This window comes from Pyrus communis, chromosome 4, assembly GCF_041283825.1.
Source record: "Pyrus communis isolate YQ-2024b chromosome 4, ASM4128382v1, whole genome shotgun sequence".
In the NCBI taxonomy this organism is placed as follows: domain Eukaryota; kingdom Viridiplantae; phylum Streptophyta; class Magnoliopsida; order Rosales; family Rosaceae; genus Pyrus; species Pyrus communis.
In genome coordinates this window covers 23,735,718-23,756,960 of record NC_142568.1, presented here as the reverse complement: position 1 = coordinate 23,756,960, position 21,243 = coordinate 23,735,718, and the positions used below count along the sequence as shown (strand labels likewise).

Sequence of the window (21,243 nt, the reverse complement as noted above, 5' to 3'; positions counted from 1 at the left end):
AGGTGGTCAACGAAGAGAAATAGTAAAAAGTAAATAACAGATAAATAGTAAATATAACTATGCACATTTTATTCTTAGCAAAAATAAATAAATAATTACTATGTTTATTTCACTATTTACCTTGTTTTTATCCCGTTTGATGTGTCCAAATTTTTACAATTTTAGATTTGTTCAGAAAAATTACGGTTGTAAAAACCATTCAAGTGTAACAAACTTTCCTGGCAAAAAGCCTTCAATAAAAACCCTCAAATCTCCACAAACCATTCCTCACGGCAGCACATCCTTCTCTTCCCTAGTAGATTGCACGTCTCCGGCGGCTGTAGCGACGGTCAATCGGTTAGTTAGTCGGGTTATCGTTACGGTCCGTACGAGTATGTATATGAATTAATCCAGGAGACAAATACATAAATCCAAACCCAATTCCATTCACAAATTTACCTTATTTTCTTTTTGTTAATTAGTTGCCTGCAGCAATTACTTTATTTAATTACTGTGATTGCTGCAGCAATTAATTAATTAAGAATTTAAGAAATTAAGTATTTAAGTTTTCCGAGTTAATTACAAATCATGCCACGGCCGTTCGGCTCCTCCTTCCAGCTGCTGGAGATCAACCTGATCTCGGCGCAGGACCTGACGCCGGCGTCGAAGGCGATGCGGACGTTCGCCGTCGCGTGGGTCAACCCCAAGCGGAAGCTGACGACGCGTTTCGACCAGACCGGCCACACCAACCCGACGTGGAACGAGAAGTTCGTCTTCCGAGTTGACGACGACTTCCTCCGCGACGACACGTCGAAGATCATGATCGAGATCTACGCCTCCGCATGGCTCCGAGACGTCCTGATCGGAACCGCCGCGGTCGTGGTGAACAATTTGCAGAACAAGTCCAAGATGCGGTTCATGGCGATCCAGCTCCGCCGCCCGTCCGGCCGCCCGCAGGGGATTCTGAACATCGGGCTCGGCCTCCTCGACAGCACAATGCGGAGCATGCCGCTCTACAGCGAGCTCAGCTCCTCCGCCGTCGGGTACTGGGATCTGATGGAGGGAAAAACCGGTAACCAGAAGAGCAGCGGCCTCAATTCCAAGGATCAAGACAAATTCGTCATCTTCCAACGATCTCAGAGCGATCGGACGGGTAGCGATTCCGGATTCTCGAAATCCAGGCCCGCGTCCTCCATCTGCGATGGCGTCACAAAAATCAGGCCGTCGAACTCCACCTGCAATGCCGCCGCCTACAAGCCCAAAACTCAAGCCTCCTTCTGCAATAGCTCGATTGTGAACGGATCTGAGCTCAGCACAGAGCAAAAGAAAGGTAACGTGAACGGGTCCCTCTGCTCTGACGTCGGTCCTTCGCCCTCCGTGGTTGCGGCCGCAATCGCCAAGGGAATCTACCCGTTGCCGTACACCGGAGCCCGCGCGCCGTCGCCCGATGATGCTGGGAGCTCGTTGCTGGACGAGTGGGCGGACCAGGACAGCGTGGAAGGGTTAAAGACCAAGATCGAACGGTGGCGGACGGAGCTGCCGCCGGTGTACGACTGCGCCAAGAACAACGCAAAGGGTTCCCATATTCAGAAGCCACTCCAATCGTCCCACCGCCGTCCCAGCAGTCAGAAGATGCGGCGGAGCCGCAGCAGCGGCAAAGGATTGTTCTCCTGCTTCGCGTTGGGTTGCGAGATTTCGATCTCTTGCGGCAGCAAACCGAAGATTAACAAGAAGAGCGGGAAAGTGCACCTCAGCCCGTCCGATTTGACTTTCGACGACGACTCGTACGTACGGTAGGTCAACGTTACAAAACGCCACCGTTTTACCTTTTCCAAATTTCTTTTTGGGGGGGGGGGGGGGGGGGTTGACGAGATAAAAACGACGCTGATTTAATTGGATGTCGTTTTTAAAATGAAATTAAGATTTGTAGTTATATTGGGGTTGATGAATTGGAAGAACAATGGGTCGTTTGGATGGAGACAAATATTGTTGGTGCGTTTTAGAATTAGAGAGGATTAGAGGGTGTGATGTGAAAAACAAACAAACAACCGTCCTCCTTTTTAATTTTTTTTTTTTTTTAACCTTTTACATTTGTGATTGGGGAGATTGAATAGGATTGTTTTCAATTTCAACTATTGAATTGTAAATGTTTATTTTTATGGGATTTCAACAATGTAACTATTTTTTTTCAATTTCAACGCACATGTATCTTCTAAAAAATTAAATAAAATATGCCAATATGTATAGTATTAATTTTTTTAACAAACAATATTATTTATACTAACATGGTGGGGGAGAGCTAAAGGATGTTATCTAGTATAATTATTAGAGCTCATTTGGTAGGTGAGTGAATCATAAGGTCTTATTTGGTAGGCTAGTTAGGATGGGTTGTAACCAATTAAAATGAACTCTAATCCAATTTGTTGTTTGTTGTGCTAAAATGTGAGGCGGACAAGACTTTTATACATAGGTTACAAATCCTACCTAACCAATCCCTGCCAATTCAATTTTATCCCTAAGGTTTAATCCAATCAAGCAAACCAAACGGGCCTTAATAGCATATTTAGTAGGCTGGTTGAGATAGGTTGTGACCAATTAAAATAAACTTGAGTCCAGTTCATTGTTTGTTATGTCAAAATGTAAGATGGACATGACTAAAACATGATGGGTTATAAATCTTGTTAACGCTAGGCCTATTAGGCCCATGCAACGACGTAAGCCCAAGGAAATACCAATAATCACAAGGCCCAAAGGGTTCTAAAAGGGTCGACCCGATTACTCAGTTCGACTAAGACAAAAAACTTCCCGATAAGTGAACATGTGAACAAGCTAACAGCTTTACGGCATAAATTTCTAAGCACACAACTACTCAGCTGTACGACAACATGCAGAATAATTGAGGTTTGAACGAGACGATCGGACCACCTGAACCTTAAAAGACGCGCCATTTGATTGCTATAACATCTTCATTGATGAAGGCTTGGGCGAATAAGTAGAAAGTTGTCAGTAAGCTAGTACAAGTGGCATTTTATGAGACCTTAAGAAGGAGAGGCCTGTATAAAGGGGTAGACACCTCCATTATGGTGGTCGGGCAAATAAGAGAATATAGTGAATGTGCGGATTATCTAACCTCTTCATATACACATATTGCAAGTCATGCCTAACTAATCTCTGTCAATTAAATCTTATTCTTAAGAATCAATCTCATACAGCCCACCAAATGAGTCCTAAAAATTGTTTGAACGAGACAAGATATAATTGAGATTGAGTTTATGCTGGTCCCATAGAGTCGCATCTTTTAGAAATTATGGATTAATGGAGCCCTGTCTTGTTACTAGAAATACATCAAACATGGGCTATGACACTTATCCTAGCTAATTGGCTTGACATTACCAATGTCATGCTTAAGCTTTGGGATTTAACTCCAATTAGGGATGACAATATAACTCGTCAAATATGATCTGCAAGTAGTTGATTTGAACGGTTTGGTGGCGGGAATTAAATTTCGAGTACTTCAGGGTTATAGGAAACATGGGGTAATTTTTTTGGTTTCACATTCGGTCACGATTATTGGGGTATTTACCCCGAACCCCTACCCAAGACCGAACCGTTTTCATTTTCAATAAAAAATTATAAACATTTATTATATGGAGAAACAAACTATCAATAATCATGTATTATTAAATATGGAAGTCCGTCCTAGTAATATTTGTATTATTTTATTAATAATATTAATTATGTGCTTATCAATTACCAATAATATATATATTTTTTAAATGTAAATGTTTAAATTATATGCATTTGTATGGGTTGTATTGAACGAGGATCCTCACATTGTGTCCGTTTATCGTACATTGTGATTTCATAAACTATTTTAAATTTTTATTATTTAAAATTAAACATAAACAATATCTGACGAAAACTAACCGCACGATATACGATGAACGGACATAATATGAGGATCCTCGGAATCCTCATAAAGAGGATCAGGAGAGGATCCTCAATCAGTTGTAATAATGCATTATTTGAATATTAATAATTTCGTTTTTAATATTATTTATTATATACATTGTATCATTTGTATTAATAATGTACTATTTATTATGTGAATTATATGCATTGTATCAGTAGTCTATTTAATTTCATTTTTATCTAAAATTCACTATTTAATTAATAATATAAATAAATATAAACATATTTAAATATAATAATGGGGAAAATCGTTACTTGAAAAATTCGTTATTCAACGGATTCAATCACAGAGAAAACCCATTAGAGGGATTCTATAGTTTTGGGTTCAAGTATAAGAATGACACATCCGAATCCGATCCACCTCGTTGCCATCCTAAACTCTAGGGTACTGAATTTTTTTTTTTTTAAAAAATAGAAGGTGAAATTGTATAAAAATTAGAAGAATCAATCGATGTAGTCCTCATGTCATTTTATTTTGTAACGAATAGGTTAAGTGACTTGATCACGCAGGTCTTACTTTATGGGTAATTATTGGCGGCCCTCTAAAAGTGCATTACAGTTAATTTAAATGCCAGATTATTTTCTCTAGGTTAACCAATCATTGTAGTTTTCGTGTCAATTTGATTGTAATGCACTGTTACACTACTTTGATCGTGAAGATCTCGCTTTTTGGGTAATTACAGATACTTATTGTTATTTTTTTTCTAATGCTATTCATACCATGTTTTTGTACCACATTTTTATATTATATTAGGTGACATTTTCATACCATCTTAGATAATATTTGATGTGGACAACCGCATCATTTGAATTAAACAGATTTTTAAATTTAGTTCATTATTTAATAAACTAATAATTATGAAAAACTAGTTAATTAAATGTTGATTGTGGTATACAAGGAGTATTTCTCCTTCATTTTCTTGGGTTTTGCAAATTTTTCAAATGATGCGGCTGTCCACATCAGATGCTACCTAATGTGGTATAAAAACATGGTATGAATAACATTACTCTTTTTTTTAAAGGGTCAACTGGTAGCAAGTCACAGTTATTCATTCCATCTATACGTTAGAAAGACTCACAGAGGCATTTCAGCCTCTCCCTGACCACAAGTTCGGCTTCAACACTAGCAGCGGGTTTCAAACTCGAGACCTCCAATTTTGTATTTGAAAGAAGCCTCGCAATCCGTCATTTACTACTAGGCCACCCGCTCATGGTTGTTATGGATACTTATTGGAAGACCTCTTAGGTCTAGTTTGGTACTGAGGTGATTCTGAAAAAAGTGGTTATCAAAAAAGCTGAGAGCTTTTTTATGTTTGGTAAACATTCAGCTTCAGTTTTTTTTTTTCACAATTTTGGGTAAAAAAAAGCCAAAAACACAAAGCTACAAAACCCAACTTTGAAAAACTAGTTTTTTTTTTTTTAACATCTGTTTTACATAAAAGTTTATCAAACACTATAATACTGTTTTTTTTTTTTTTTTTCAAAAGCATTTTTATAAAAAAGTTTACCAAATACTATGTTACTTTATTTCACAATTGCTTATCCTTACAACACAGCAGAAACATTTTTTTTTTCAATGCACAACAATACCAAACTAGCCCTTAAAGTGAACTACACTTATTCTACAGGCCAGATTTGATTTTCCGTAAAACTTGCTTAAAATCTTGGTTAAACAACCAACGTAATTTTCATGTTAGTTTGATTGCAATCCGCGCATTGTGCTCCTTGATTAAGTAAATCATCTTTCCAATAATTGCTAACGACTTTCGAAAAAAGCACTACTCTTGCTTAGGGCCACACAAATACTTTGTTAATTGAAAAATTTTTCATTGTGACGGAAACACGAATGATACATTATGTGTTTTTATATAAAAGGTGAGAAATTTTGTTTTTAAAGTTATTAAGTTTTGACTCATACATCCCACTATTTATATAGAATACACTATATACCATCTCATGTGTCAGTTACATTGAAAAATCTTTCCTTTAATCTTGCAAATTCCTTCTAAACCTAAATTCAGTATTTTCTATTTATTCAGCTCCTCGACATTCGTTACTTTGTTTTCTACCTGTAACTTACGAATATGATTTACTTCTATCTGCACACTTTTCTAGATTCAATTGACCAAATTTATCAAACAAATTTTAAAGTGCGTTTTTTGTTGTTGTTGTTATACAATAATATATTTCATAATGGATTTGGATGAAGATTATTAATTTAGTATTAAATTCGTTATTTATATAAATTGAATTAAAAATTTTTCAGTTTAAAAACTAGAATAATGTAATAGAGTATAGTGCTAAGTAACATCTGTGTCGTGGTGGGCCCTTAATCATGCAAAAAGCACACATCATGCCGGAGTGCATTTTTATTCATTAAGTTATTGTAATGCCCATAGATAAAAATATTGGATATTTAAAATTTGAAAATTTTAATGAAACGGTACTGTGATTTTTAATAAAAAATTATATTTTTACTATTTACTTACTATTCATTACATTTTTATTTGTTATTTTTTATTAAAATTAAAGTTTTTTTTTAACTTTTTGTTAATTTTCCTTTAGAATTTTGAGATTTGTCTATTCAATTTCACTACAGATCTCAAAATTTAATTCTATCTAACGGTGATAAATGAGATATTGAACATCGCCACAACTTGAGAATGGTGAGCAAAAATATTCTCTCAAGCCGTCTTCAACAGAAGGACCGGTCTAAATCATAGCCCTGAACGCCGGCTCAGGAGACACTCCGACGGGGCTAGACTGGAGTGGACTGGACGGAGATCCCCCGGACTCGATTTTTTTCTTCCGTCCTTCTTTGCTCTGCACAATGGCGGCAGGTGGAGCCCTTCTCTGAAATTTGTTTGCTGTCACACCCTAAAACTATGAATTTTCAGCTTTATTTTTTTTTATTTTTTATATCTGGAAATTTGATGGTTTATTCCGTACAATGCGTTATAGTAATCAGATTTTTTTTTCTGCTTCTACTTGTTGTTTGGATGGTGGGAAAGTTTGTGGCTGAGGAGGAAGAGGAAAAGCTTCGGTTTTTCTATTTACTCCTACATTTTCTCGGCATCCAAACAGATCCTTCTGATTTTGAACTGCCTGTGATCACTATTTGGTAAGTGGGAGAAAAAAAATGAGGAAGCTTTGGGAATTCTCGCATTTTCTCGGCAGCCAAACAGAACCACTGATGCCGAAAAGCAAAAAAGATATTGAAATCCGTGCAGTATTACATTATATTATATTAGAATTGATTGTTTTCGGTACGAGTGGTTTATGGATTAATGGGATTGTAGGTTAGTAGGGGACTAAACTATCCAGTATTTGTGGGTCATGTTACTTTTGTGGGGTATGTGGGGTTTCACTTGTAATTTGCAATTTTTTGGTCCACCACTTGTATTTTGCATGTGTTGAATCCGATATGGAGTTAGCGGGTTCACGTTGTATGTTCCTTGATGGAAGCGCGAATATAATGACTCGTTAGTACAGGTGTTCAACGTTGTTTAATACAAGCACGAATATGATATGATTCATTAATGAGCTAAAAAGTGGGTCAGGTTGATATTTTGGATGTGAACAACCTAATTTTGACATAATAAACTTGTTTAACTCGAATTATATTGTATAAAAAGTGATTAATTTCTCTTCTTTTTGAAGCCTTTTGTGTTATTTCTTAATCTTTAATTTATGAGTCGTTTTTGTTAGTGATTTGACGAAGATGATTTGCCAAATTAAACTGATTGCTTGGTATAAACTTCTGCATTGCAGGTGGAACTTTGGTTCTGTGGAACTAGCACCTAAACAGCAAGAGGCCTCTGATTTGTGAGATTGCTTGTTCATCAAACTTCTGCATTGGCCATGTCTGGTAACCCGAAAGTTGTAAACGCGTTTCGTGTGACGAGGGCCTTGGGGATTCCTGATGCAGAGATCAAACCGGTGCTGAAGGATTTGCTGCGAATGTATGATAAAAAGTGGGAGCTTATAGAAGAAGACAACTACAGGACTCTTATAGATGCATATTTCGATTCTAAGGAAAACAAGGTAGGACCTATTATTTGTTCTTGTAGTTATTGACACACACACACACACACACTTGTGACAGAGTTTAAATTGGGAACAAATGGACTCAAAACGCTTAGCCTATATATTTACATCTAGGGTTAAAAGTGGTGGTGGGTTTGGGTTTTAACACTTACCAAAGTGCATAAAAGGAAAAACATTGCAGTAGAAACTCAAATTTGAGTTTAAATAATTTTGGTATGTGGAATGGAGATGGTTGACGTTACAATTCAAATCTTATCCTTCTTGTTGAATAACATATTTTCTTGTTGGAGTGAGCTTCACAAACTTGAGAGTTACATTGAAACCGGAATATAACGTTTGATTTGACTCAATAGCTATATATCAGTTTTAACATTCCGGTGTTTTGGGGAGGATAAATGATACATTTGGAGCGAAATATAACATTTGAGTCGGAACTTTCCGGTGCATTGGAGGGGACTTTGTACTAGTTCTTGTCTTTTACTTTTTCTGTTTTGGAATAGGGAAAAGAAGAGAAAAGAGAAGCTATGGAGCTTGATGGGTCTGAAAGACCAGGAAAAAGGCTGCATTTGGTCAATGGCAGAGCTGCTGTGGCCAATGACAGAGGAAAGAAACCCATTGCACCTCATCTGGTCTCTGGAGATAGAAAAATTTCAATTGATAATCACAAGAAAGACTTGGTGATTCCAAAAACAGAGGAAGGCACAGACACCATTTCATCTTCTTTCGAACGTGCAGTACCGGTGAGACGTCCAGGTACTTCTTTTCTTCCCACTGTATGATATTATTGTTATCTGTTACAAGATGGTCATAATCCGTTCCTTTAGGCCCTCGTTTTGTGTCAAGGATTGTATTGGATAACTCACTAGATTCAATGTATGTTGAATGAAGAAATAAATGCTTACTTACAAAATTGTCAATGTTAATGATAGGAGTTGAATTAGGTATTATGGAAACTTATCATGATTCTCTTCCCAATCCCCCCAAAATAGTAGGATTGAGAGCGATAATTTCTTTCATGACTAATTCATCTTCGACCTTACAAATTTTGGAAGTTGGCATATATGTTTTCCTTCAACACACATTGAGGGTTATCCAAGATTTATCCAACTCATTCCAATCCTCCATAAATATGATTACTTTCTTATCCTGACTACCCATAATTATGTTGTCTAGCTCTTCCAGATTCGTCTCGAGGTTCAACTGGGGGTAACTCTGGATCATCCTCTACTGAAGTGGGTAGAACTGCTCGTGACTTCACTTGCGGGGATAACCATGTTTCAAGACCGAAGAATCGACAATGTGGAACAGAACGTTCACAGGCTGATTTAAATGGTGTGGATTCAAGCTGTCCCATCACTTGCGAGGACAGGAAGCCAGTCAATTTTTTCCGTGACATTACGAAATCTACGGAGAAGGTGAAAATATCATTGGTAGATGAAACTGGAAATGAGTGCCTGCCAAAGTTCAATTACATACCGCACAATATAATCTACCAAAATGCCAATGTGAATATCTCACTAGCTCGGATTTCAGATGAAGATTGCTGCACTGACTGCTCTGGAGATTGTCTTTCAGTGGCAATACCATGTGCATGTGCTCGTGAAACAGGTGGGGAGTATGTGTATACACCACAAGGCCTACTAAAAGAAGATTTTTTAGCAGCTTGTGTCAAGGAACCAGAGGTGCACAACTTTGTTTATTGTCAAGACTGTCCAAATGAGAGGTCTAAGAACGAGTACTACCCTGAAAAATGCAAAGGTCACCACATCAGGAAGTTTATAAAGGAATGCTGGAGAAAATGTGGATGTGACTTGTCGTGTGGAAATCGGGTAGTGCAAAGGGGTATTTCTTGTAAGTTACAGGTTAGTTTCACTTTCTTTCATTAGGAACTACCGTTTTGGACTTTGAACTGTCATACCAAAACTACTATGAGTTTCGTTACCTCCACATTGCATCTAACTATCTAAGTTCGAAGAAGTATAGTAAAGAGACGCTTTTTAACTGTTAGGTGTCAAAACTATTACTGTCTGTATGTTCTTAAGGAATTTACTGGTTGAAGTTACATAATACTTCAGGATAACTTTTATTTCTTTATTTTTGTGCTATTCTTAATCTTGTAGTTTCTTTTGAAGCATCCATGGAAAATGATCGTTAATTCTCAACTAATCAGTAAGCATTTCTTGTTCTGATATGCTTCAGGTATTCGTGACTCCTGAAGGGAAAGGCTGGGGTGTTAGGACATTAGAGGTCTTGCAGAAGGGGACATTTGTCTGTGAATATGTTGGGGAGATACTGACCAACACGGAATTATACGAGAGAAATAACCAAAGCAGTGGAGCTAAGAGACATACCTACCCCGTATTGCTAGATGGAGATTGGGGCTCAGAGCGAATTTTGAAGGATGATGATGCCCTTTGTCTTGATGCAACATCACATGGAAATGTTGCCAGATTTATCAATCATAGGTAATACTTCAATTCGTGTGCATCTTAGTTTATGTATATTTTGGTGACTGTTCATTGCTTTATCTTTGTCTTACACTAAGCAGGTCACCTTTGCCATTTGCACGTCTTTATAAATTGTATATGTACCTGCATTTTTAATCCTTAGTACGCTTGCCATTTCGGTGCTACGACTTAGAGTTGAGGAATCTTAGCATAAGTTGTCGGAAAGTTCACCATTAATTCCTACCAAGTTAAAAAAACAAGTCGAACTTCTTGCATCTTATAAACTATTAAGAACAATTGTCATATTCATTGAACTCAACAGAGATCATCTAAATCTGAAGTTTTTAATCAATAGCTATGCTTGCGAATCGTCTGCCTGTATTGAACTTGTGTTTGTTTGAATAATCTCGTGATTCCAGATGCTATGATGCAAACTTGATTGATATCCCAGTTCAAGTGGAGACTCCTGACCGTCACTACTATCACGTATGGGTTGGGTTGCTTTCCATGTCAATGCTCACACACACATACACACTGTAATTATACACCGTGCGAAAGAGCTTCTCTGATTACCTTCTTTGTGAGTCTGCAGCTTGCCTTTTTTACTACCAGGAAAGTGAATGCATTTGAAGAGCTGTCGTGGGTGAGTGAACGTTTGCCTACTGTTATATGTTTGCTATAATTTATCTTCTATGGTCGATGTTTCTGTTTCCATATATTAATAAGTTTGTGTTCACAAAATGATGAGGAAAATCCTTTTACAGGATTATGGTATTGACTTTGATGATCATGGACACCCTATAGAGGCATTTTCGTGTAATTGTGGTAGTGTAGCTTGCCGGGGAAAGAAACAGAATGGACGGAAAGAACGCAGAGGTAAACTAATACTACACATCTTAGAAAGGCATTCATAGCTTATTTTTATATGCGGTCCACACGCCACAAACATCAAATGCTCTACTGAAATAGATTTTGCGAAAATCCAGCTATGTATCCGATATAGTTTTAACTTTTAAGTAGGGTTTTTGGTTTGTAGATGTCATGTTCTACAACGAAGATAGGGATGAGCGATATGTCACTTGGTTTTACGGTTTTTACATGGCACTGCTTGCACATTACAATATTTTCGATAGTCTATGAAGTGAAACCAAGTTTGGGATGCCTAACAAGAAGTATAGAAGATGAATGAATTTGAATGTGAAACGAAAAGGGTCAATGTTGCAGATTATGCTCCGCCCTCCAGTTACGAAAACTTTTAAGTTTATCTACTTCAAACCCTCTTCGTTGCTGGTAATTATCGCTGTTTTAATGTGCAGGGAAAAGATTTGTGTTGGGATAGCTGATGATAACTATCACTGGTACCGAGAACCTGCGGCCGATCATTCGAGTATGGCAGTGCTTCCTTCAGAGCTCCGAAACTGGAGAATTTTGTGTTGGAGGAGGAAAATGTAAGCAGAATGTTGGAGATGAACTTTTGTAGAAGCTGTAGTAGAAGCTGTGTTTTATACACAGGATGATATTATTTAGGTTTCTTACTTTTTATGGGAACTTTAACGAAAAGCTGCAGGTTCATTTTAATGAAAAACCATATTTTTACACTAAAAAGTCAATTCGGATACTATTTACTTTATCATTTATTTTGTCCTTATCGTTAAAACTCAAAGTTTTCAAGTTATTATCATTAATTTTCCTTTTACTTTTTTGTTTCTCTTATTTCATCTTCCAAAATTTGTGCCCATTTAACATTGAGAAATGACCTCATGTTTTCAGTTTTGGTAAGAAAAAGTCTTTATACAAGGGTGTTGTTCTCCCCTGTCCTAAATGAAGGGAAATTGATGCCCTACAAGGATTTGTAGGTCAATGTAATTAGAGGAACTAATTATCATTCATAAGTTTAAATATCAACTATTTTTTTTAGGTCGAAAATATCAACTAATTGATTGAAAAATAATGAAAGGTCATAGGTTAGAATTTCATAAATGACGAGTGTCTAACTAATGTATCAATCACCCCTTAATATATATAGGGAAGTGATTTTCACATGTCATTTTTAGCTTCTTACATATCCCTCTTTATTTATGATCATCAAATTGAATAAGTCAAATAAAATCAACGGTCAGAATTAAACATGGGTGTATAAAAGAATAAAAAGAATGTGCGAAAATCACATCTATAAATAAATCCGAGTATAAAATTAGTTAAAATTAGTTATTTAAGAAGATAACGATTATGCATAAATATTTAAAAGAATGTTGGTATAATGTATAATACTGTAAAATGTTAACTTAGCGTGCCCTTACTTGTTCACTCTTTTTTTTTTTTTCGGTTGACAACGGGCATAGAACTAAAGAAAAGAAAAATTATAATAGAATATTACGAAATCATGAGACTTAAGTTATATTTCTAACTAGCAACCGATGTTTCTTTTTATAAATTGAACCAGTATAAATTAGTATGCAGAAACAACTTCGGTTTTGAATGTAAAGTGTACTCAAATATTTCTAATTATTTGATTTTACCCACTTCTTTTTAATACTTTCACATTAAAAAAAAAAAAAAAAAATCTCACTTGTACTATGTTATAATTTTATTGATTTATCAAAATACATTTTAATATTTTCAATAATTATACTATATTTTTCCTCTCAATTTTTGTGTAGACGAAAAACCCTAGAACCTCACTAATATTTAGCCTCCGTCGCCCAAAACCACTGTCACACTTCTCACTCTTGAGATCTGAAGCCTCTCTGGTGCAGCTATGTCGAAACGAGGTCTCTCTCTCTCTCGTTTTAGTATTTCTGGGTCTTTCAAAGATTCAAACTTTCCTGCTTTCTGATCCAAAATTTTCTCAGCAACCAATCAGAACTTGATGGGTTTTTCTGTTCGATGTTAAAAGTTAATTAATTTGTTTAATTTTCGATTCGTTTAAATTGCAGGGCGTGGAGGGTCCGCCGGAAACAAGTTCCGGATGTCGCTGGGTCTGCCGGTGGCCGCCACCGTGAACTGCGCCGACAACACCGGTGCCAAGAACCTTTACATCATCTCCGTGAAGGGAATCAAGGGTCGCCTCAATCGCCTTCCTTCTGCTTGTGTTGGTGACATGGTGATGGCTACTGTCAAGAAGGGCAAGCCTGACCTCCGAAAGAAGGTCTTGCCGGCCGTCATTGTCCGCCAGCGCAAGCCGTGGCGCCGAAAGGACGGGGTTTTCATGTACTTTGAAGGTAGTTAATTGTGTTTGTATTGGATAAATGATGTTCCTTTGTGTTGATATGAATATATTTAGAGGAAAAAAAACCGAAAGGACGGTGTTTTCGTGTAATTTGAAGGTTGTTAATTGTGTTTTTATTGGATGCATTATGTTCCTTTGTCATGGTATTAACATGTTTAGAGGAAGCAAAAGTGTTTGATTGGTTTTGAGTCAGATTGAAACGAATGCTTATAGCAAATGTGGAAGTTTTCGGGATGTCGGGATCACCTTGTTTTTGTTTTGGTAGTTGGACTTTGTAGTTCCATGTTCTCCTGCATCACCTTGTTTTTGTTAATATTGTTTGGGGAATAGTTGTGGGAAATTGGGGATTTTGGAGTTTGAATGGTTGTTTAGGATGGTTACTCTGATTGATTATTTACTTTTTGTTAACATCCGGTGCGTTTTATTTTCATATGAATTTGACATTAAGCTGACCATTTTTGGTTCGGACAATGTGGAGAATTTAGGAAGAAGGTTGTAAATATTATGCGTTGCAGTATTAGTTTAGCGCATTTTGAAAATTGAAGTATCTCGGTGTGCTTTTAGTTTAAGATCTGCTCTTATGATGATAACATGGTTCTGCTTCTCAAGGTTTCTGACCATGACTGTTCTTGTGATGCAGATAATGCTGGTGTCATTGTCAATCCGAAGGGAGAAATGAAAGGTGCGTAGCGATTCTATAACATCTCCGCCTATTAATAACTTCAATACGATAATAAACTATTGTGTGGTTTCGGAGCTTTACAGAGCATGCATTATTGATTAAACTCATTGATTATGTAGCCTTGAAGTCCCAAGTAATGTTGTCTTAGTTTCAGCTGATTGGAAAATAATTGCGTCATCTGACGTTACTGTTGTTAACTTTTAACATTGTAGGACCATCATCGTAATAATGTTCATCATTTCACTTGCACTTATTATACTGAATACTAACTCATATTTTCTTGGTATTGTTGTAGGGTCTGCAATCACCGGACCTATTGGAAAGGAATGCGCCGATCTGTGGCCAAGAATTGCAAGTGCTGCCAATGCCATCGTTTAAGTTCTTATCTTTTCTGTCTTTAGGATGTTTTTGCTGGTTTTCTGGATGTTAAATTCATTATCACGTAGACTCTGTTATGATTATGAAATGGATCCTCTTTCGTTTAAATGTTTGCTAGTTTTCGGGATATTAAATTTTCACTGTCGTGTCTCAGTCCATTTCTTTCTCCTTTTTCTTCCCGACCCTTATTGATCTGTCATAGATCTATTTCGGTTGCGCGATTTTTGCGTGATTGCATTGCCAAATCGAACTACTGCATTAAGGTGTGGTAGACTGGTTTGAGTTGATCTCAACCCTAAACCCTACACAAGTTCTTCTCAGAGCAATATGATGACGCCACAAAAAACTTCCACGTCCTTCATTTCATTGGTTCATTTCATTGGCACGGAATGCAACTTTGGCTATGAACTCATGAGACCAGTTTAGCTGCGACTAAAGAATTTTAACGCTAACAGTTTTAAACGTAGGAAAAATCAGAGGCTTTTACTGAGTTGGAAATTGGAACAATTGAGAAGTCTAGGAGTTGTTCATCCAACTCAACTCCTTTAAGTCACATTATTTAAGCCTCTTTCTATCATCACTTATCAGTCTATCGAAGCTCAGACCAAAAGAAAGCTCTCAAAAACTAATACGAAACACAATCTGCAGCTCATTAACGAACCGTTCGATCTTCTGCTTTGCTCCTCATCATCCCATCTTACCAACAGCGCCCTTCTGCAACTTCGAACAGTACTCGAACAAGCTTCCATCGAAACAGCGTCTCACGGCTTCCTTTGCCAAGTAACCGTTTTCATCTTTTGCAAGAACATACAGAACTCCCCATTCCAGTTTACTTGCAATCCTGCAAACAGTAACGAAAATTAATGAACTGCACTTCCGCATTATGTTTTTGCGTGTGCTCGAGAGAAAGAGAGAGAGAGACCGACCAGCCAAAGAAATCAAAAGCGTCACGGTTAGCCTGAGTCATGTGCCAAAGCTCCTTGAATGAAAGCTTATCAGGCACGGTGCGGGCATACTTGCTGAACATGTTCTCCAGATTTGCAGGAATGTACCTGCAGCATACAATGCAAGGCAAAGATATATAAAGTTTGCAGTAGTTATAGTAGAACCCCGACAGTAATGATCATCCGGTCTAGCGGTCTAGTGACACGTAGTTTCCCCATTTTACTGGAGGAGGTAATGACGTCAAATCTCATGAACAGATAATTCTTCAAATAATCTATAACACAAGTTTCGAATCGAACAATCACATCTGAGAGACCCTTCCTTAGGTTTATGGGCAGGTATTCTTACCTTCCCTCTGTGTCATACGTCCCTGAGTCACTTCCATGCTTTGCCATGTGTATGTTCTTTATGTGAATTGCAAAGAAAGGCGACGGTATCCATGTCTGCAGAAGAAGAAAATGAATACAAAAATTAAGCAGTTCTAGTGACAAATAAATCAGATAATGCAGATAGTTGGCTGTTAAAAGTTAAATATTGCCGCAAATGTGCGTAAGGATAGTGTGCTTGCGTGCACCCTTGCACCCAAGTTCGAATCCCGTCTCATAAATTAGACTAGATTAGAATATCTCGCCTTGTCTGTTCAAACTTTGGTAAACTTACAGGAAGAGTAGCATAACTCATGGCTGCATGGACAAGAACCATGAAAAGGAATGAAGCAACCGGATTAAACCCGAGGGCACGAAATCCTGCAAGAACAGATTCAAGTAAGACGATCCATTTTTGTACGTGACATGACAATCGCAAACCCTAAAACTTCAAAATTGATTTACCTCTGAATGTTTCAGAAGGGTAGATTATGCCATCGTTGTCTTGGTCGAAGAAAGCTGCATGCTGTTGAAGCACAGACATGTTGGAATGCTTATGGCCCGCTGTGCCATTGATGTTCTCCATATCAGGTGCAATCATAGCCCTAGGCATGTCTGAAATTAACAAGATTTAATTAAAAAAAATAAAAATTAAGCAGTTGATTCATGCATTATTATGCATGTGATCATGTGAAACTATCGCTAATTTTCTAGAACATAAAGGTAAAACTTAAACCAATAGTTCGGCCATGGAACGAACGTATATTTTTTATATTAAAGAACATATACTGTGAATATATCATCAATAATCTATCAATATCATTGTAAAAAGCAAAATGTACGACCATAATATACACATACATGGTTTGGGGAGCTTGGTCTCCAAATCATTGCGGACCTTCCTCTCCGCGGTGATCGGAGCCTTCTCAGCCACCGTTGCCATGGACTCACTGGATGCCTGCTGCTGGCCCTGATCTGCTGCCATCTCTCTCTCTCTCCCTCTCTCTCCCTCTCTCTCCCTCTCTCTCTTTCAGCACTTCAGCTAATAATTATGTTCACAAGGAACTTAATTTTCTCTGTGATTGTAATTAATTACTCTAAATATTAATTAATATAGAACAAATCATTTTGAAAATTAAGAAGATGAAAATTAAGCACAACAAACTCCAAGCGACTCGCAGTGGTTATCGCTTCTATTTTCTACTTTTCAACACTATCGTATGGTTTTACTAATTTATGTGCAATATTATATATAAATATAGTATGATATCAACTTACGTGTTATAATATAATATTAATAATTAATCATCATGCACTCGTGTAAAAAAGTATCATAGCTGGAGTGCATGATGAGAATCTATTTGCCATGTTGGTCGCCTTTACATTGAAGATAACAAGAATCATACATTGGAAATTTAACAGATTAAGTTAAAATGTATAACGAATGTTTTCACTTGTTGAACTTAAGAGCGCTTTACTATCACAGTAATTATTTTGTAACCCCGATTCATCTTGCATGTATAATGACATCATAATATTTGGTGATAAAACCGCATGTCTATTTTTTTTTTTTTTGCTAGAAAACCTCATGTCTCTTGTGCTAGTAGGTCGTAGAATGCAAGTTAAAACAATATTAATGTGATTAGTAATGAATCGTTGATCCGTGAATTTAAATCTTCTTGAAAATATGTTTGACTACCTGTCCAGAAGATCATGAATGAGTAAATTGGCTAAATCTTGATTGCCCTGATTGCAATGATGATTCAATGATTGTTCTCAAAGCTAAAGATATATAGATAATTTCAATTTAAACTCGCTAACATACTCCCTTAATTTTTTTTTTCTTTTCCACCATAACTCCTAAATTTTCACACATGTGTTCCGGCTTCGAAATTCTCATTTTTCTAAATTATTGTAGTAGTTTGTACTCTCCTCTCAATAAAATAATTGAAAAAAAAAGGTTTCAAAGCAAGTTACACGAACATTCTGCAAGTGACTTGTAACTCAGTTGGTTAAGAATTTTTGCCCTTACACCCTAGATTTCATTTTCAAATCCCCCTTTTTGTAGTTTAATCTTATCCTTTATCAACAGAAACATATTTATGAACCTCGATTAGTTAAAAAAAAAGTCACATGAACATGAAAAATGATCCATATTATGTGGAAGGAAAGCTCAATTCATGTGATAAAGGAGCAATGAGTAATTGACCAAATTTACATAAAACCCTATGGTTGTTGTAAGACTAACTTTCAGAGTGGGTGAGAGAGAGAGGGCCAAAGACAGAGCGAACGGCTCAAGTGCACGTGAATTGCGTTTCCAAACCTTGTAACTTTATTTATACCAATTATGGTGGTCTTTTTTGCTTTATAAATAATACAAAGTTTATGACAATTGATCTCTAAATCTTCTAGAAATTCTATTTTAGGTTTACAACGTTACATTCTTGAATAAACACACTAATTATAGCGGTGGTATCTTTTTACCTTTTTGCTATAAACCATAAATTTATTAAAAAAAAGGTCACATTTTAATTTTGCAAAATTACTTTTTATTTTGTTTACTAACAAAATTACTTTCTGCCCCTTAGTACTCGATCTAGTGATATTTCTTTTCACTTGTAAAATAAAGATTTTAGGTTCAATTCTCATCAAAGACGTATTTAAACCATTATTGCTAACTCATTTTAAGGTTTTGTCTTCCCCTCATTTTAGTATAAATAATATCGTTGATTTAAGAAAAAAAATAATTTCCAAAGAAAAGAAAATTACTTTCCAAAGAAAAAAAAAATCCTTTCCAAGGAAAATAAAAATTTTGCAAGTGGACCCAAGAATAAATGGGAAATAACGTCAAAAGACAAAGAGGGACCACTTTTAAATGGGTCCCACCTTCCTTGTGTGCATGGCAGGCGGCGGCCATGTAGATCTTACCAGCTTATCATATATGGTAATGTTCAATACAATATTCTTCTAGTTGAAAAGCTGAAGGTGTACTGTAATGTATTATTCAGTTTACATAATGATGAGTGTTATTTTATTTTATTTTTTATGTGAAGAACGGGGATTATAATCCAAAGAGAACTACAAAACACCAGTGAAACGAGTCTGAGAGACTCCAGCAGCATCATCAATGAGAGCTGATCTAATCTAAACGGGAGGTTCATCAAATACAAGAACACCAATATTCATATTATAACTTCAGTTAACCAACTGATCCGTCACAATATTCTTTTCTCTATAAATGTGATTGATGAGTGTTTTTGAGTCATGCTTGTTTAGTTTTGTGGAAGCAGGTTCGAGAATCGAACAACTGCAGGTTAATATGTTTCATGCTTTCTGTAAATTAACCGGTAAAATATATTTATTCATCTCTGCATTAAATTATGAAAAATAAAATAACAGAGTTACATAAAATTATGAAAAATAAAACGGATACCTCCTCAAATATCCTCAAAATTCACCATTTTACGAAAGAAGTTGAGCATATTAACCATTTCTTCTGCTTGTGGATGATAAAGATCACCAACAAAGAATTCTTCGCCCGTGCCATTTACCTCTATCACACTGGAACCAGGTTTCTTCTTCATTCCCGCTTCATAGATCATATTTCTGACTCTTTTCGCCTCCAATTCCCAGCCAGCTTCCTTGTACAAATTATACGAAAGAACATGAATGCCACAGTCGGTTACTCCCATGAACTCTTCCAAGTTCTGTTGCCAACTTCAACATTCCCATGAACTCTACATGCAGCCAGTAATGCTCCCCACACGTTGGCATCACCCCTTCCTAGCCCTCCCATCTTGTCCTCTATAAATTTCTCAGCTTCCTCCACCATGCCTGCTCTAGCCAATAGGTCAACCGTTTTTGCATGTGTGCAAGCCGAGAGAACGGCAACAAATGTGGTCTCTGTGGGTTGTATCCTATCTAAAACCATTTTATTCAAGAGTTCAAGTGATTTCAATGCATCCCCATTAATTGCAACTCCAGCGATCATAGCGTTCCACGCTTTAGCATTTGTTAAGAATGCCCTCAAAAACCCGTAATGCTGCTTCCACATATCCGCATTTCGAGTAGTGGCCAATCTCGTGTTCAATTCAAGATTGCACCTTTTAGCATAGGAGTGCACCCATAGTCCTTGTGTGACCGCACCGAGATGAGCAGAGGCAGTCAGAACACTAACAAGAACCGACTCATTAGGCTTTGTGCCTGCTTCTTGCATTTGCCTAAATAAAGAAAGCACCTCCCTGAAGTCGTTCACCCGAGAATACGCAGCCATCATCGCACTCCAAGATATGGTGTTTCTCTCTGGCATTTCGTCAAACAAGGCTCGAGCATTCTCAACATTCCCTGTCTTCCCTTACCCGTTAATCATTGCCGTCCACACTACCACATCCCTGTTAGGACTTTTATCAAACACCATCTTTGCAGTTTCCATATCATAGATTACGGCATAAAACTCAATCAGCGAGCTAATAACAAAAGGGTCGTCACCATACCCGAACTGAATCACATGGCCATGAACTAATCGACCACTGAGCTTCAAATTCAGTGCGAGAATCGTGCATGCTTTAATCAACGGCGGAAAAGTGTAGTTATTCGGAACAAACCCATAATTCAACATGTCTAAATAGTACGAAATGGCGGGAACCGGCGAGTGCGACTGAACACATCCTCTGATCATGGTGTTGTACATGAAGATGTTGCGGTGGTTATGGTGGTGCTTGAAAATTGAGCACGCGTAGGATAAAAAGGAAGCATCTTTGGAGGTTGCTGCCGCGGAGAGGAGCAGAGCAATGGCGTACAGGTTTTCGGGTAGACGGCATGTACGGATGGGGGCGTGGATTTGCTTGAGCTGGTTTAGGCTTTTGCATTTTTGTGGGAGGGAAACAAGGCCGTTGCTTTTAACGGTTTTCTGAATCATCTGAATTGGCGGGTTACCCTTTGGGCGGTCCCAAGAAAAGTATGGAGATATGGGGTGTTTACAATTACAACTTGGTTCAAATAATTATACTCTTGCACTTCGTACTACAAAACATAGGTGTCAGGGGTAAGGCATTTATAAGGGGTAGGATTTAGTTTTAATCTCATGTGTCAGCCATGGTTCGTCGTACAAAACATAGGTGCCAGGGATAAGGCATTTATAAAGGGTGCGTTTAGTATTAATTCCATGGATCGACCGTTGTTGCCTGCATGAAGCATTGG

At 37.2% G+C, this 21,243-nt stretch overlaps 4 protein-coding genes and 1 pseudogene across 7 annotated transcripts; 3 read left to right on the top strand and 2 right to left on the bottom strand.

Annotated features, from left to right (window-relative positions):
* Window positions 1-240: 240 nt before the first annotated feature.
* On the top strand, window positions 241-2,248 carry LOC137723801 (uncharacterized). The gene has a single exon (XM_068462993.2). It carries the CDS (start codon window positions 568-570, stop codon window positions 1,774-1,776), a length of 1,209 nt encoding a protein of 402 aa, XP_068319094.2. The 5' UTR covers window positions 241-567; the 3' UTR covers window positions 1,777-2,248.
* A 4,108-nt stretch (window positions 2,249-6,356) lies between these two features.
* Window positions 6,357-12,050, top strand: SUVR4 (SET-domain containing protein lysine methyltransferase family protein). 4 transcript variants are annotated; one of them, XM_068460699.2, is made up of 9 exons: window positions 6,357-6,791; window positions 7,723-7,995; window positions 8,499-8,751; window positions 9,172-9,860; window positions 10,198-10,463; window positions 10,865-10,931; window positions 11,038-11,088; window positions 11,210-11,321; window positions 11,762-12,050. In XM_068460699.2, the coding sequence occupies exons 2-9, from the start codon at window positions 7,813-7,815 to the stop codon at window positions 11,782-11,784; spliced, it is 1,644 nt and encodes a 547-aa protein (XP_068316800.2). In that variant the 5' UTR covers window positions 6,357-6,791; window positions 7,723-7,812; the 3' UTR covers window positions 11,785-12,050. The 4 variants fall into 4 exon arrangements, with proteins under 4 accessions (XP_068316800.2, XP_088549267.1, XP_088549268.1 ...); XM_088693141.1 differs by having other exon boundaries at window positions 6,588-6,791; window positions 9,181-9,860; XM_088693142.1 differs by having other exon boundaries at window positions 6,611-7,072; window positions 9,181-9,860.
* Window positions 12,051-13,057: 1,007 nt separating this feature from the next.
* On the top strand, window positions 13,058-14,842 carry EMB2171 (Ribosomal protein L14p/L23e family protein). The gene is made up of 4 exons (XM_068460678.2): window positions 13,058-13,216; window positions 13,382-13,666; window positions 14,315-14,356; window positions 14,652-14,842. The coding sequence occupies exons 1-4, from the start codon at window positions 13,204-13,206 to the stop codon at window positions 14,732-14,734; spliced, it is 423 nt and encodes a 140-aa protein (XP_068316779.1). The 5' UTR covers window positions 13,058-13,203; the 3' UTR covers window positions 14,735-14,842.
* A 356-nt stretch (window positions 14,843-15,198) lies between these two features.
* LOC137721664 (peroxygenase-like) lies at window positions 15,199-17,124 on the bottom strand. Its single transcript, XM_068460685.2, has 6 exons — window positions 16,906-17,124; window positions 16,510-16,659; window positions 16,340-16,425; window positions 16,028-16,122; window positions 15,661-15,786; window positions 15,199-15,575 (listed from the first exon to the last, which is right to left on the bottom strand). The coding sequence occupies exons 1-6, from the start codon at window positions 17,027-17,029 to the stop codon at window positions 15,422-15,424; spliced, it is 735 nt and encodes a 244-aa protein (XP_068316786.1). The 5' UTR covers window positions 17,030-17,124; the 3' UTR covers window positions 15,199-15,421.
* Window positions 17,125-19,384: 2,260 nt separating this feature from the next.
* LOC137721809 (pentatricopeptide repeat-containing protein At5g66520-like) lies at window positions 19,385-21,031 on the bottom strand (annotated as a pseudogene).
* Between the last annotated feature and the right edge of the window lie 212 nt (window positions 21,032-21,243).